Source organism: Mytilus trossulus, chromosome 2, assembly GCF_036588685.1.
Source record: "Mytilus trossulus isolate FHL-02 chromosome 2, PNRI_Mtr1.1.1.hap1, whole genome shotgun sequence".
NCBI lineage: Eukaryota > Metazoa > Mollusca > Bivalvia > Mytilida > Mytilidae > Mytilus > Mytilus trossulus.
In genome coordinates, this window is record NC_086374.1 from 77,926,994 (window position 1) to 77,945,535 (window position 18,542).

The 18,542-nt window shown below is 31.2% G+C and overlaps 1 protein-coding gene across 1 annotated transcript; it reads right to left on the minus strand.

The window, feature by feature from the left end:
* Positions 1–1,804: 1,804 nt before the first annotated feature.
* LOC134705422 (sodium-dependent glucose transporter 1-like) lies at positions 1,805–14,090 on the minus strand. The gene is made up of 4 exons (XM_063564152.1): positions 14,058–14,090; positions 10,710–10,914; positions 3,701–3,986; positions 1,805–2,903 (listed from the first exon to the last, which is right to left on the minus strand). Exons 2-4 carry the CDS (start codon positions 10,911–10,913, stop codon positions 1,810–1,812), a joined length of 1,584 nt encoding a protein of 527 aa, XP_063420222.1. The 5' UTR covers position 10,914; positions 14,058–14,090; the 3' UTR covers positions 1,805–1,809.
* Positions 14,091–18,542: the final 4,452 nt, after the last annotated feature.

The window sequence follows — 18,542 nt, forward strand, 5'->3', positions numbered from 1 at the left end:
TTTACTATTACTTTCTGTTTGGCGGAATAGGGACATAAAAGTCAATACTTTCTTGCTCAATCCTGTGTCGTTTTAAAGGTTTCCTGATTGTCATGACATTCTCAACCTAAGCAATGTGTATTACTGTAATTTGAATTGCAAAATGACCAAGTGTTGTTTTTTCAACGCAATGGTCAACTCCACCATAGCAAATCACATGACTTTGACAATCAGTAAATACCAGCGAAAAATATCTTTATAAGAATTATTGTATAAAAATTAAATACTCGGAAAATGGCAAAGTTCACGAAGTCTAGTCTGATTATTCATTTTTACGGGAAAAAAAGTCCGAGCAAAGGGGGTGTACGCCCTCTACGCCCCCTCTGAATCCGCCACTGACTTTTCGCCGCTTAATTTATAGATAATGCACAGTGATGCACGTTGACTGAATATGAAAGTGCATATGTAGTTGTCTCCCTTACGAGTGTAATCAATTTCAGAATGTTCATTGTTATTTCCCTTGTTTAAAACTATAAATTTCATGCTTCTTTATTTAATGATTTACATAATGCTTATTCAGTACATTTTTGTTAAATTGAATACATCTTAGTATTTTAAATTCATTAGTAAAAGATATTTAAATTATTTATATCCTTAATTTAGTATTTGCATTATCGCAAATCATTGATAAACCTCCTTTGACAGACTTTGGCCTATACATTATATACGACTGGTTCAATAAAAGTATATTGAGTTGTCTGAGGTTTGAAGTTTACAATCCTATCTATCAATTGAAAGCTGTGATTAATGTAAATCATTCATAATATATTGGTTTACTATTTCTTAGATATGAGACACCCCCTCTCCAATTTAATTTGTTTTTAAATTGAAATTTTTATCAATCTTAAAGAAAAAAATATGACACCTCTCCTATTTTTATTAACTTTGAAATTGCAAAATATATCAATTCACCAAACACATTTGACATGCTACAATATTTTGCGGTGGTATAAGTATAAAACATTACAGAGAAAATGATTTTATTCCATGCTAGATAATTGAAGAAACAGACTATACTTATGCAACTGGTGAGTGAACTTGACTGTGAAGACCTTGATTTATTCCTCTTAGTATAAGAAAATGTCAAAGAAAAAACTCTGGTTATTCCCCTTGTATTCATTTGTTGTTTATAAACACAAAAAAAAGGAAACACTGTTTTCTCAGGCGTGCAAGAATATACAGTTTTTTCTTCTTTTTATTTTGCTCTAATTGTAGATGACTGTTTAAAAGAACAAATTTCATTGGTTTAATTTCATAATTACAAAATTAAGTCATTGAAAACTTAATGTCCTCTCCGCTAAAGCGGGAGCATAAAACTTGTCACATATTCAGGGGGACAATTTACAGTTTAATATATTGCAAAGATATCTGGCTATTGTTATGGTCTGCAATTTGTCCCCTAAATGTCTTAGCTGATTGGTTTTTTTTTCGTTTAGTTTCTGTCTTATTGATGTTTAGATATCTCCGTTATTCATATATAGATATTATCATCTTAAAAGCACGAAATTGGATTAATATGCTTTACGACAATCAAAGAGACTGTGCATGTGTGCAGTCGTTCATTCCATGTGCATATCGTTTTTTTTTATAGATACACAATGAATGCTACAACCAAGATTTTTAAACTTTATATTTAATTGTAATTTATTAACTTCTTCTCTTGTAATCTTGTACACATGAGATTCGTCATTTTTTATAATCTAATATGTCTTGCTTACCTGCCAGTGGCATCTGTTTTAAAACGAGTACAAAATAATAAGAGATGGAACATTAAATTTTATTATCACTAACAAGTGGATCAATAGTCTCTAACTCTATCATGGTTTCTCTTTCAAAATGCGACTTTTGCTTAGAACATTTTATCAACTTTGCTATGTATTCTCCAATGCTAAAACATAAAAATAGCATTACACTTTCTACTAACAAAATATAGCCAAACCAAATCGGTGCGGTCTTCATTTTTCTGCCAAGGATAATTGGGTTGACAATCACACCTATCATTGCACATGTCATGATCAATGCGGTCATTTTACCGTCAACATGGAAGAATTTTTCTTCCGTCCATGAAAAAAAAATTGGAAAAAAGATTGACATAGCAAATCCTGCTATGACAGATGCCACCCAAACACCTTCGCCAATAAGATTTAATGATGTTACTAGCAAGCAAATAAATGCTGCAATTATCAGCAAACTGTACACCCGTAATAATCTAGCTTGTCTGAATATATTTACAATAAAAATACCAGAAAATCTTCCAACGGCAAATGAAGTCCAAAAAACTGACGTTGCAAATGATCCTTGCGCTTTTGTCCATTTTAAATGCTTTACGGTGAAAGTCATCAAAAAACCCGCATATGTGTCTTCCACCGCAGTATAAAAAGCAATTATAAAAGCTAATATAACCAACACAGATATTCGTAAACGAAACGGTATGGCTTCTTTTTTTTCTTCCTCAATTTGAATTTGTGACGTGGGACAACTCGATTCATTATTGAGAATGTAAAGCACTAGGAAAGGAATGGCAGAAGACAATGATATGAACGCAATTATTGTATATGCTTTGTACACTTCTGAATCTCCGTTACCTCTGTCATATTCGTTTTGACTGAAAACTTCAAATATATTAAATGACACATTGGACTGTTGTAGTGTTAAGTTTACTGCAAAAGGTAGAGTTGTGTTTTCGTTATGAATCTTGACTTCGGATTTATTGAAGCTTACATCATTGTTTTGATTCCGAGACGATAAAAATGATGCCGATATGATAGGTGAAAGAATTCCTCCAAAGGCAAAGGTGAAATGTAAAATTTGTATATATGTCTTCACAGTCTGTGCAAATATATGCAGCAAGATAGCATTACCAACTACAAAAGAAAAAGAAAAGATGAAACTAATCGTTTACGAAATTAGAAAATATATAATTCTTTAGTCTTGGAGATGAAGAACAGCTATAAAAGCGCGGTTCCATTGCTTTGTGTATGTTTTTTGTTGTGCATACACTGATTTTATGTCATGGATGGATACCCCATACCAAAGTTTCGTAAATTGACTATACAAATCCTTGCCCATACCCTTTGTTTTACTATTATTTTTTCCAATGATTGCTGTACATATACTGATTTTATATCAATCCAATCTTAACGATATGTTGTTGCAAGTCAAGAACAATATCATCACATATTAAAGAATGATATGGAATGTACTTGTATCCCTCACCCATTTTCTCAAAATATTGGCTAAAAAGACTGACTTGATTGGATGTAAAATTTGGAAACTTGATTACTCAATAAAAGATATCTCATAAAATAAGGTTTATAAGTTGATATCTTATAAAGTTTGTAAACTACAAATGTATCTTGAAATAGAAAAAAAAGTAGAACGTTTTTTTGTGGTTTTCTACGGTTTAAAATGGAATTTAGAATTAAATTATAAGAAATGACTGTAACATTTTTTCTGTCTATTCGAAATAACATAAAAAAAATTGTGGTGCACACTGTTAAATAACCCGCTACGCGCGTTATTCAGTGTGCACCAAATTTTTTATGTTATTTCTTCATAGACAGAAAAAATATTACAGTCATTCCTTTAATACTGTTTCATTTCAACTGGATATCCGCCTTGAATGAAGGACATGTAACAATAAAAATGGTAGAATATTTACCTGCATCAAGAAATCCCAAACAACAACCTTTAAAAAAATGTATGGTGACCATAGCTTCATATATAACGCACCACGGAATAGCTGCAACTACCCCGGACAATATAAAAATTGGAAAGAACATCTGCAACAGCTTGTTGAATCTTTCGAACATAATGCCGGTCAACACTGAAGATATTAGATATCCAATGGTATGGGCATTAAAGAAATATGATGCTTGATCTAAGCTACATCCTGTTATCATCTGCAGATCCAAAAGAGTTGGTCCAAACTGACCGATATTCAGACCCTGTAATAATAAGTTCAATATTTCTCGTGTAAGTATGTATACTATGAGATACATGATAAAAAAGCTTTCATTTTCTAATTTAAAAATCGACAATGCTTAAGTTATTTTAAGGTTATTGTAAATTTAAACAAGAGGCTGTCACAACAACAGCAAATCGGATTTATAAGCATTTATTTGTGTCCTGGCAATATCACAAGAACCATTACTGATGATTGGTGACAGTGAAAATAGTCAATATCAAATTTGACCTCTATTTTGTCATCAGTATCAACATATTAAAATTTGAAAAGCTTCGATTGAATGGTTTCGTGAGTAAATGCAACAACGTGAATGGAAACACCATTTTACGATCTTTCAAGAACCATAACTCCTGAAAGGTAAAAGTCAAAATCGTCATTATTGAACTTGACCTTTATTTGGTCATCAGTAACAACATATTAAAATTTGAAAAGCTTTGGTTGAATGGTTCATGAGAAAATGCAAGGACATGACTGCCTGGAATCACCATTTTTCAATCTTTCAAGAACCATGAACCATAGGACTAAGCTTAAATTTTAGTGTCAACTTCTTGCAGGGAAACAGAGAAATATATAATTAATGAAACATATTCAAATTGATAATATAACTGTATCAAGTTGGAATGTAAATGGACTTGGGCACAAGCACAGAGATGAAACATTTTTAGAAAATATAAAATATGATATAAATTTTTTACTAGAAACATGGAAAGGGGACCTATCTGATATAGATATTACTACTTTTGACTGTTTTTCAAAGTCAAGAGGCAGAAAAAAGAAAGCAAGGAGATATAGTGGAGGTATTATAGTATATATTAAAAAGGAAATAAAAAATGGTGTTATACACATGAAAAATATATCACAGTCTGCAAATAGAATGTGGCTGAAGCTGGATAAAACCTTTTTTGGCTTAGATGAAGATTTATATCTTTGTGGCATATACATACCACCACTTAATTCTCCACATTATAATATTATGAGTATCAGAACCTTGAGTCAGAAATAAGTAAATTAGCAGGGAAGGGAAAGATTTTAATTACAGGGGATTTTAACTCCAGAGTATCTACTCATGCTGACTTTGTTCTCCATGATGACAATAATGATAATTTATCACATTTATTACCAGATAATTATAAGTCAGACTTATGACATGACAAGAAGGTCACAAGATAAGATATTGAACTCTCAAGGGAGAGAACTTTTAGATCTCTGTGCTACTGCCCAACTCAGACTATTAAATGGTCGATTTATAGGAGACATTTTGGGTAATATAACATGTTTTAATACAAAAGGTTGTAGTATTGTAGATTATGCAGTTACAAGTATGAGTCTGCTCTCTTCAGTGAAATATTTTAAAGTGCAAGATCCATCACCATTCTCAGATCACTGCCAGTTGGTAACTTATATAACATGTAATTTTCAGATCAGTAAACTTCAAAGCCAATATATAAAACAAAAGTTTAATTATAAATGGACTAAACTTTCTAAAAAATTATTGGAAATGGAACTGACTAAATCAAATATATATGAAGAAATAGGCAGGTTTCAGACAAACAAATTTGAGAAAACATCAGAAGGAATAAATCTTGCAAGTAATGCAATATGTAATATTTATACTAATCTATCAGAAAAGTGTATGATAAAAAATTGTTTTAAAAAGGTAAAGAAAAAAAATAAAGCACCATGGACAGATAATGAATATCTGGAATTAAGAAAAACTGTACAAAAGATAGGCAAAAAACTAAAATTATCTCCCTTTGACCAAAACTTGAAATTAAAATTTTTTCATTATAGTAAACTTTTGAAAAAAGCATATAAATTTAAAAGAAAGCAGTATAAACAAAACATATTAAATAAACTTAAAAATCTCCCAGGCGAAAACGATGGTCAGTTACCATGAAGTACCATAGTATTTCATGGTTTTTCCATGGTTCTGAGACCATGGTTACCATGGTTGAACATGTTTTGTTAAATGGCACCATAGAATACAAACCATGGTTAGTGACCATGGTCTTTGACCATGGATAAACATGTTAAACCATGGTTTTAGACCATTGACTACTATGAGTTGTGACCATGGTCAATATCCATGTCATATTACAAAAAATGATCTCAGGATCATGGTTTGACCATGAAATAACATGGTACATCTTGGTATGACCATGAAATAACAAGGTACATCATGGTATCAAACTGAAAATAAATCATATTTAAATTAAACATATTTGAGGTGTCACATTTAAGGTGGACTTTCAGTATCTACAATAAAATATATGTATTTCCATTTTTCTTTGTGGTGTTGTTTAAATAGAATGTTGTCTCAAGTTCACTATATACAAGATTGAAAGCCAGAAAACAAAATGAGAATGAAAAAAACATTTATATATGTTGTATGTAATGTTTACATTGCATTTCTAAAGATTTATGTAACTGTTTTTTTCTGCAAATATTTCTGCACAGAATGAACCTTCTCTGTGATTTCTTTAGTTGTAGACCCAAATTTTTCCTTACATATTTTTACAAAAACTCCATATAGCAAGCATCACCCTCATCTCTTACTGAGTTCTTTTTCCTTTGGCTCCAATATATACTTTAAATCATGAACAGACATTTTGTTTTTATCGTTTAACCATCGCATTGCTGCGTATCCGGCCATGCTGTTTTAAATTATCCGCGCGCTACAACTTTTTATACGATTTTTTTGTGTAGAATATTTCTATTGGCTGTAGACGCATACTCGCTTCATGTATCGTCCAATGAAAATCGTCGTATTAAATGCGTATGGAATAATCGGCAAGATGGCTGCCTGTATAATAAACATTGATGTGCTAAGGTGAAACATAGATGTTCAATCCCTGGTCTCATTCTATATACGCTTTTTACTGAATATATAATTGCCATTATTAGTAAGAGATTTACGAAAAAGCCAATAGTTACTTATAATGCTTGTAATAAAACTACGGCTACTAAATATCCTCGAGTGACCGGTTTTCGACCTACTATAGGGACCAGTCTATTTTATCAAGGCATGGGACCGGTGCAAAACTGAAATAAACTATAAAAAGTTGAAGTCCCATGGTTGTACAAGTGAGGAAAAGGTTATGTCCCAAGCATACATCATTTAAATGAATAAAAATGAGGTTGAGTCCCCCATTAACAGCATGATTTTTCATCACAAAAAAGTTTCTGCCCCGCCACTATTCTTAGTAAAAAAATGATTCACCCTGCCAAATATACATGTACAGGTATACTGCAAAAAGTATTTGCCCAGTCATGGTCAAATTCAAAAGTGTTGTTTCATGTGTCTAGACTATGGTGCACCATGGTATGGCATGGTTGAGACCATGGTTTTAATAGTATTTTAGGGGCAACCATGATTAGACATGGTTGACCATCAAAATATGTGATAACCATGGTTGACCATGGTGTTCAATTGTTGCACCATGGTATGACATGGTCGAGACCATGGTTTTTTGATAGTATTTGAGGGGCAACCATGATTAAACATGGTTGACCATCAAAATCTGTGATAACCATGGTTGACCATGGTGTTCAATTGGCCTGGGTTAAATGTCTCCTACAGAGAGTAAGGAATTTTGGAATATCTTAAAAGGAATTAATAAAAGAGAAACAAACTCAAATGATTCACCACTTTTTGATCTTAATGTGCTAGCTAAACACTTTAAAACACAAGGAGAACCAGATAAAATAGATGAAAATTTCAAAAATTTAATATCTAAAGAGGTAGGAAACAGAGAACAAAAATTAAATGAAAAACAAACAGATGACCCTATTAAAATATCTGAAATAAAAAATGTTATAAAATCACTAAAGAATGGTAAAAGTACTGGCCCAGACTTAATTTGTTATGAAATAATAAAACACAGTAGCCAGGTAATGCTAACTTCATTAGCAAAATGCTTTAATCTAATATTAGATAGTTCAATTTATCCAGATGCATATGAGTGGAATAAATCATATATAATACCTATTTTTAAACAGGGAGACTTACTCGATCCAGCTAATTATAGGGGTATTTCCCTAATGAATTGTTTAAGTAAGATATTTAATTCTGTCATAAATAACAGGTTGATAATAATTTTTGAAGATAACATGAATCCATCACAGTTTGGATTCCGAAAGAATAATAGAACTTCAGATAGTTTGTTTATTTTAAAAACAGTTATTAATAAATATATAAATAATAAAAACCAAAAATTATTTGGATGTTTCGTAGATTTGAAGAAGGCATTTGACTCAGTTTGGAGACTAGGCCTTCTATATAAATTGATAAAGACTGATAATATTAGACCTAAATTATATAAAGTGTTAAAAAATATGTATGAATGCACTGAAGCTTCAGTAAAATATAAAGAAAACATATCTGATTCAGTATTTATAGATAGAGGCTTGAAACAGGGTGACAGCCTCAGTCCTAATCTTTTTAATATTTATATAAATGACCTTCCTGAAATTTTTGATAGTGATTGTAAACCAGTAAATCTTAATAACATGTCATTAAGCTGTCTTATGTTTGCCGATGATTTACTTTTATTGTCTGAAAGTGCAGAGGGTTTACAGAAGTCATTAGAGAAATTAAGCAACTATTGTAAAAAATGGCAGTTGTCAATTAACATAAATAAAACTAAAGTGATAGTATTTCAACAAAAAAACATACCGTACACTAAAGCAGAGTTTACTTTAGATGGTTATAAATTAGAAAAAGTATTAAAATATAAATATCTAGGTAATATTATAGAGGCTTCTGGTAAATTCCATACATCACATATGGAACTATCAAAAAAAGGCACAAAAGTTCTATTCAGTTTGTTTAAATATATGAATAATATAGAAAATATACCTATAAATATACATAAAAAACTATTTGAATCTTTAATAAAACCAATTTTAATGTATAACTCAGAAATTTGGTATATGGACTACTATGAAAAAGTACTGAGGTCTCAGAGTAGAGCAGTAAATAATGATAAAGATTTTGATTTACTTACGTCAATTGATAATAGCTTTATTGAAAAGGTGAATTTAAAATTTTGCAAATTAATTCTAGGTTTAAGTAAAAAAGCAGTTAACATTGCATCAAGGGCAGAGTTAGGACAATATCCATTAGATGTATATGTAAAGGTTCAAGCACTTAAATATATGGCAAGAGTATCTAACACAGAAATTAATCCGTTGTTATATGATGCATACTGCACAACTAAACTGTTGGATGAATCAGGAACCTTTTCTTGGTATACTTTTGTAAAAAATATAACTCATGAAAATAATTTAAATATATCTGATATACAAAATATTGACTTCATAAAAGAAAAATATAAAATGAATAAACACATGAAAGATATTATGCAAGAAAACTATAAAAAGCTGTTCTTTAAAAAATTAAATTCTTTAACAGAAAATAATAAATTATTTATCTATAGTAAAATCAAAAAGAAATACGAAACTGAGCCTTATTTACTTAAAGAGAATAACTTTGAAATAAGGAAAAAATTTACTAAATTAAGGGTAAGTGAAAGGAAATTTGGAAATTGAAAGGGGTAGATACAAAAATATAAAAAGGGAAGAACGTTTATGTCAACATTGTTGTCTAAATAAAATAGATGATGAAGAACATTTTTTATTTACATGTATTAAAAATAAAGATTTGAGACTTGAATTTTTGCAGAAAGTTAGAAATACCTATTCTGATATAGATAATATGGATAATGTGGATAAATTGGTTTTATGTCTTTCGTGTCCGACAATTATGCAGTATACGGCTCCATTTGTTAAAAAGTCATGGTCACTGAGGAGAGTGGACTCAACAACTGCATGATAGATACTTATATGTATATAATGTTTGTTCTTTTGTTGCTATTTTTGTATGATGTATTGTGTTCATTTATATATGCCTTCAATCCCATTGGGGTATAAATGTGCATTTATTCAATAAACTATTAAAATTATTCCTGAACGGTAAAAGTCAAAATCGTCATTATTGAACTTGACCTCCATTTAGTCATCGGTAACAACATATTAAAATTTGGGAAGCTTCGGTAGAACAATTCATGTGTAAATGCAGGGACACGACTGGAAACGCCATTTTACGATCTTTCAAGAACCATAACTACCGAACGGTAAAAGTCAAAATCATCATTATTGAACTTGACATCTATTTTGTCATCAGTAACAACATATTAGAATTTGAAAAGCTTTGGTTGAATGGTTCATGCGAAAATGCACGGACACGACTGGAAACACCATTTTTCAATCTTTCAAGAACCATAACTCCTGAACGGTAAAAGTCAAAATCGTAATTATTGAACTTGACCTTTATTTTGTCATCAGTAACAACATATTACAATTTGGGAAGCTTTGGTAGAACAGTTCATGCGTAAATGCACGGACACGACTGGAAACGCCATTTTCAATCTTTCAAGAACCATAACTCCTGAACGGTAAAAGTCAAAGTCGCCATTATTTAACTTGACCTTCATTTAGTTGTCAGTTACAACATATTAAAATTTTAAAAGCTTTGGTTGAACGGTTCATGAGTTCATGCACGGACAGCATTTGATTGCCGCCCGCCCACCAGCCCGCCCGCCGAGCATCCCCAAATCAATAACCGACATTTTTGTCACAAAAAAACGGTTAAAAATTACTAAGGAAAAATTATCCCTGCAAAATGAAACAATATGGAACTTACCAATACAAGAAAGGCGTAACACAGGCAAAGAAAAATAATAAATTTCCTTTGAAATAGCTTGTCATTCTTAAGTTGCAGGAGGAATTCATTAACTGCTGACGATTTAGAATTTCCGCCCTTGTTCTCTACATGACCATCCAATAATGTAACGGCGTTCTCTCTTTGTGCAACGTCTGCTTCTAATTTATCTGATAGATCAGCCATTCTAAATCAGTTAAAACAAGTCGATTAACCATGATTAAACGGATTTAAGAAAGTTGTAAGAACCGAGGTAAGAACAATTCAGTTAAAATATGATATAATAAATGCCAAACAGATATACAATAGGTCACATTTTCAACATAAAAATGACTTATATGGTCAAATGATCATGTTTTAGGTAAGAAAGTCAAGAGGCATTACATAGCTAAGACATTTATAAAAACCAAATAACAGGAAGTTCACCTGCTCCAAAGAATTCCCCAATGAATAAGCAATAAAAGTCAGGAAAGGGAATAAATCCTATGAAAGTTTTTAAATTCGGGTGACGAAAAAAAGACATGTCCTAGACAAGGCTATATTCTGTATAGATAACATACGTGTAATTTTTGTTAACAGTATAATTATATTTATAGATAGGTAGATTCTTGTTTTTTAATTACTTTGATTGTAACTGGCTTTAAGGAGGCAGTATATATAGGGTCCCCTTCAGGTCTTTTCATTTCTCCTTTCAGGTCCAACTTTTGGCATCAAATTTTTTTTAAATTTCAAACAATTGAATTTTAATGAAATTTGGATATTACAATTAATAAAATTCCAACTTGAAGAAATCCCATCCAATAATAACCAGATGCTCCGCAGGGCGCAGCTTTTTACGACCGCAGAGGTTGAACCCTGAACAGTTGGGGCAAGTATGGACACAACATTCAAGCTGGATTCAGCTCTAAATTTGGATTGTGATTAAATAGTTGACACAGCATAGGTTTCTGACACAGAATGAATGTGGTCTAATGAACTTAAATTTTTTTTTTGCCTTTGAGCAATTCACTATGCTGTTGAATATTAATCCTCTCAAACAAATGTGTGACAAAATTTTCTTTTTATTTATGAAATCTGAAATGAGAAAAATTACCCCCCCCCCCCACCAATTTTGTTTTCACTTCCCCCTTTCCCTTATTCCAAAACTGATCTCAATTCAAATTTCTGAATGGAGTTTGCAACAATAACTGCTCATTTAAATACATCATAAAATATTAAAATGTAAAAAAAAAGTGCTTGTTACCACTGAATGGTAAAGATTGTTTTAATTTATTAGTTGGTAGTAAAAGTGAAAATACATTGTATATTGTATAAAACAATGATTTAAGTTGATTCAACTACTATTCTGGACAAAGAAAGATAACTCAAATTTTCAAAGAATATTGAAAATATCTTGCTATTGCACAACTATCTATTCTGGACAAAGAAAGATATCTCCAATTGAAAATTGATTGCTATTGCACAATATTGTGCAATTATATATTTCTTGCTTTTGCACAATACTGTCATTTGAAGATTTCTTGCTATTCAGCAATACTGTGCAATTGAAAATTTCTTGCTATCGCACAATACTGTACAATTGAAGATTTCTTGCTTTTGCTGAATACTGTGCAATTAAAAATTTCTTGCTATTGCACAATACTTAAAATAATAATTTTGAATCCTAATTTGGACCAACTTGAAAACTTTGCCCATAATCAAAAATCTAAGTTTAGATTCAGCATATCAAAGAAGCCCAAGAATTAAATTTTTGTTAAAATCAAACTTAGTTTAATTTTGGACCCTTTGGACCTTAATGTATGACCAATTTGAAAACGGGACAAAAATTAAGAATCTACATACACAGTTAGATTCGGCATACCAAAGAACCCCAATTATTCAATTTTTGGTGAAATCAAACAAAAAAAAGTTTAGTTTTGGACCCTTTGGGCCCCTTATTCCCAAACTGTTGAGACCAAAACTCCCAAAATCAATCCCAACCTTCCTTTTATGGTCATAAACCTTGAGTTTAAATTTCATAGATTTCTATTTACTTATACTAAAGTTATGGTGCGAAAACCAAAAAAAATGCTTATTTGGGCCCCTTTTTGGCCCCTAATTCCTATTATAAACTGTTCGGACCTCAACTCCCAAAATCAATCCCAACCTTCCTTTTGTATTCATAAACCTTGTGATAAATTTCATTGATTTCTATTCACTTATACTAAAGTTATTGTGCAAAAACCAAGAATAATGCTTATCTTGGCCTTTTTTTGGCCCCTTATTCCTAAACAGTTAGAACAAAAACTCCCAAAATCAATCCCAACCTGCCTTTTGTGGTCATAAACCTTGTGTCAAATTTTCATAGATTTCTATTTACTTAAACTAAATTTATAGTGCGAAAACCAAGAAAATGCTTATTTGAGCCGTTTTTTGCCCCTAATTCCTTAAATATTGGGACCAAAACTCCCAAAATTAATCCCAACCTTCCTGTTGTGATCATAAACCTTGAGTTTAAATTTCATAGATTTCTATTCACTTTTACTAAATTTACAGTGTGAAAACTAAAAGTATTCGGACGACGACGACGCAGACGACGACGCCAACGTGATAGCAATTATTTATACAACCAAAAAAATTAAAATGTTTGCGGTCGTATAAAAACGTTATTGCAATTTAAATAATTTTAGTCGTATATTTTCAGGTCTTTTCAGGTCCACTTTCAGGTCTTTAGTGTAACCCGTATATATACAATTAATTGAAAAAACAAAGGTTGAATTTTTTTTCAAGAATAGAAGACAGTGATATTAGACCGCGTGACAACTCTCCGCCGTGAATAGAACAACTGACACAGAAATGAACAACTATGGTAACCGTACGGCCTTCGACAATGAGCAAAACACATACCAAGTTCATTTTCAAAATCTGTATATAAAATAGATTACAATTAGTGATATAACAATACGTGTTTGGGTTTTATTTTGCTTTGGTTCTTATGTATTATAATTGCATTCTGTTTTTGCTAGTTTTATATTCTTTGCCAAATTATGTCATATTCATACTAGTCATGCTAGTGGAATGCGCAAATGAAGTATATATTTTTTAACACCTTAATCCTGGAATCTCGTTATCAGAATATGCATATTCTGGAGTTAATGGGTTGCCGTAGATTATGTTTCCTTGTAATTTAATCGCAAAATGGGTTGTCGTACTTGTAATGTTTTGTTTGATTAACATACGAATAATTTGATGTAACATTTAGTAAATCAAGAAAGAAACATATATAGAAGATGTATGAAAATGCTGAGATATTTAGTCAGAATTGATATAAAACAAAGAAATTCAATATACCTGGTTGTTTCCCCGTGTTATCGTCGACAAATATAAAAGTACGATAGACCATTGGGGCAATTTTGTTAATGAATGATTGTGCATTAGCTAAGTAGGAAACTGAAGGAGAAAATCTGAAGAAAGACGAATGGGTTTATATGTTTATATGTTGTAGGTGTTTTTATATGTTGCCGTCGTATACTTTTATGAGTTATATGGCGTTGTCCAAACACATCAAGTAATAATAAATAAATAATCTTTATTGCAATACACGAAACCCTGGCGGTTTAAAATACAAAACGTAGTACATTGTATACACAAGGGACAAGAAACATAATAAATATTTTAAACAAGTGAAGTTGATATTTAAATAATATATTTTGAGTTGTATATATATAGACAATAACTGTTTAGTGTCTTTAAATATCAGCTGTATTTGTACGAGGCTAGGAAACGAGGTGTATGCGAGCTTTTACAGTCGGAAACCAGGTTGAAATAGAACAGAAGAATCGAAGCTCTTTGTTAGAGAAGGCGATAAATGTTTATTGTATTGTTAGCTCACCTGGCCCGAAGGGCCAAGTGAGCTTATGCCATCACTTGGCGTCCGTCGCTGTCTGTCGTCGTAAACTATTTCAAGAATCTTCTCCTCTGAAACTACTAGGACAAATACTTCCAAACTTTAACTGAATGTTCCTTAGGGTATCTAGTTTATAAATTGTATCCGAAGTTTTTATCTATCAATAAACATGGTCGCCATTGCTAAAAAAAGAACATAGGGGTCAAATGCAGTTTTTGGCTTATATCTCAAAAACGAAAGCATTTAGAACAAATCTGACATGGGCTAAAAATGTTCATTAGGTCAAGATCTATCAGCCCTGACATTTTCAGATGAATCAAACAACCCATTGTTGGGTTGCTGCCACTTAATTGGTAATTTTAAGGAAATTTTGCTGTTTTTGGATATTATCTTGAATATTATTATGGATAGAGATAAACTGTAAACAGCAAAAATGATAAGCAAAGTAAGATCTACAATTAAGTTAATATGACCAAAATTGTCAATTGACCCCTTAAGGGGTTATTGTCCTTTAATGACAATTTTTCACAATTTGTTCATCATATTTGCTAACTTTAAAAAATCTTCTCCTCTAAAACTACTCAACCAAATTCAACCAAACTTCAACTGAATGATCAGTAGGGTATATAAAATAAAATTTGTGTATTTTCTATTTCGTCAAAAAACATGGCCGTCATGGCTTAAAATAGAACACAGGGTAAAATGCAATTTTTGGCTTATATCTAAAAAAAAAAACAGCATTTAGAGCAAATAAGACAAGAAGTTAAAGTATTTATTAGGTCAAAGTCTACCTGTACTGAAATTTTCATCCGAATTGGATTGGGTAACTGTTTTTTCAGGTATAAATTGATGATTTTAAAGAAATTTTGCAGTTTTTGGTAATTATCTTGAATATTATTATAGATACAGATAAACAGTTAATAGCAAAAATGTTAAGCAAAGTAAGATCTACAAATACGTCAATTTGATCAAAATTGTCAATTGACCCCTTAAGGAGTTATTGCCCTTTAAAGACTTTTTTCACAATTTGTTCATCATGTTGACTTACTTTAAAAACTCTTCTCCTTTGAAACTGCTGTATCAATTTCAGCCAAACTTAGGCTAAATGAGTTTCAGAGTATCTTGTATAAATTGTATATTTTATTTCCTTGTATGTCAAGAAACATAGCTCCTATGGCTAAAATAAAACATAGGAGAAAATGATTTTTTTTTTTTGCTTTTGAAGAAAATAGGACGATTCAAAGAACATTTAAATAAATTGAAAAGCCAAAATAATCATTGATGAGAGATTTAACCAAAAAAATTAAGGTGAGCAATTCAGGCTCTTGAGAGCCTCAGGTTTACTATAGTGACAAATTTCTTAAAAAGTGATAGAAACAAACAAAATTGCAATTTTCTTCTCAATTACGAGGTGTTTTATTTTAAAATACCATTTGAATAAGTTTTCAACTTATCTAGTACATAGTTAATCAGAGCAATTAGATATCACGTCGATGGCATGGGTATCTTTCAAGTTGGATGACGAAAATGTATAACCTCCGATTTTTTGAAAAGTTTACAACGGACAGAAAACATATCAATCTGTTAGTTCAGTAATTTTCGTGTCTGCCCTTCCATTTTGGATTGAAGAAAAAATTCCAAAAAAAAGGTAACAATTGTATCGAAAAGAGAAAATCGAGTGCACCTTTTTATTTTAGGGCGTGTTTGAGTTGAGTATTTTGTCTTGATATCGTACAAAGTAAGAATATGTCATACATCGTCTCGCTTCAGATGATATCATTTTTATATATTAAAGCTACAGGTTGACTTAATAACACAAAAAAATTACAGTACTAAAAGATGAAATATACTGGTCAAGTAAAATACCTATCTAATGAGTCACAAAAACAGAGAAGGTGTGTTCGAATAGCTATTTTTACTGAAAGCACTTGACGACAGTCTTACAAGTTGGATGATGAAAATGCATATCTTCGAAAAATTCTATTTTTTTGTGTGTGATAACTAGGGTTTATAGTCTTCATACACTTAAAAAAATCTGGTCTTCCCTTCCACAAAATATTCAATTAGATTTTTTTTAAATGTTTATGAATTTTTGAAAATTCCACCTGACAACCGATCAGACAATAGTTTTAAGTTGAATCAATGCAGACAAGATCATTAACTAATGCTCATTAGCTAATTGATACATTTGTCTTTCAAAATATAACTGACATATAAAGGATCGTAATTGTACAATGTGGATAAATTTATCGGTTTCCAAGAGCAAAATTTGTAGCGCGTCATCCCTAAAACGGCTTCCATTTCTACGATTGTGAAAATGAACTGGCGTAATGGGGAGATAATTTTGACGAAGTAGACTCCTGACTGTTTAGCGAGCTACTACACCTGTTTCGAGCTGAGTACAAATACAGCTGATATTTAAAGACACTAAACAGTTATTGTCTTTATCCTGCAATTAATTTTGTATATTATTTGTGTTTTGAAAGACACAAAAACTAACATATTCAGCATTTATTTTCGATTTGTAATCCCTTTGAGGTCCGCGTAGTAATATCAAAATCACACATTAAGATACGGTACTTCTAACCACGAAATGGGTTATCTGGAAAACTAGAAATATCGCACAATATCAAAATAAAGGGATAAGTAAATCGTTGATTTTAAATATGATAAAACAAGAAATGCAATTTTTGCTCAAATATTTTAAACCGAATACAAAAAACGAAGCCTTTTCTATTATGTGTGACATTTTTTGTATATAAATATACATTTTGTGTGGTCAGGTCAGTGCAATGACCTCTTTGATACTGATTGAATAATAATATGTATACTGCTCTCAGCTCCCTATGTACATGTAATTTCTGTTGTGTATGTAATTCATGTTTATCATCTAATTGTAACAAGACATGTTGTATCAAAACAAGACATGTTGTATCAACAGGTTATTTTCATAAACACATATTTACTCACCATATCTTTGAAATAAAACCTTTTGGAAATCAAAAATCATTAAATAATCCATTTTTTTATGAATGAACTACTGTAACACATTCCTTTAACAAATCGCACGTGGTAAATAATCACATGACCAGAATTTAAATGTAATTGAAATTAACATAACAAAAGACTTGATGTACGGTAACTTTGAAACTGCTTAATAAATACAGGTAGCTTTTGTGAGAAATAAAGATACAAAACAAACTTTATTTAAAAAAATTATATATGGTGAGAGGTAAAGATATATAGATCGATAATGATTGCAGGTACATGTACATTTGTACAAGGACAGATAATATTTTTACTGAGGGTTGATGTTAATAATTTATAGTGGGAGTTTTTTTTCTCATTTGATTTTTCCCCGACAAATGAGACTGTAACAATTGGGGCCCCCTTAGTTGCTCCCCTGGGCAACTGAGGGTTGATGTAACAGGCGATTGTTAATAAAATATGTTTTATATTTAAAAAAAAAAAAAAAAAAAAAAAAAAAAAAAAAAAATCACACATTACGCTGAAGACGGGTTCGCAAAAAAGAATCTCGAATGGACTTTGGTCAACAATATTTTTTTATTAACATTGAGCGACTTATTCCGAATAAGTCGCTCAATGTTAATAATTAGCTATTTTAACAAAACAACTTATTTCAACAGTAAAAACAAATAACAAAACATTGTCAAATTTGAAACAGAAGTGTACGAGTTGTCCTACGCTTCAAACTTGACATTCACTTAGCACGCATGATGAAATTGACATGGTTGATTTTGTAACACAATCATTCACTCAAGCTTTGAAATCGACAATTGTCATCGTCATTGGAATGCAACTGGAATACACATTCTGAGGTCACACAGGTTAAACAATACTCAGTCCGGCAGTGGGCGGAGCTTTAAAGCGATATCTGTATAGTATACAGATCGATACAGCATAGCGAT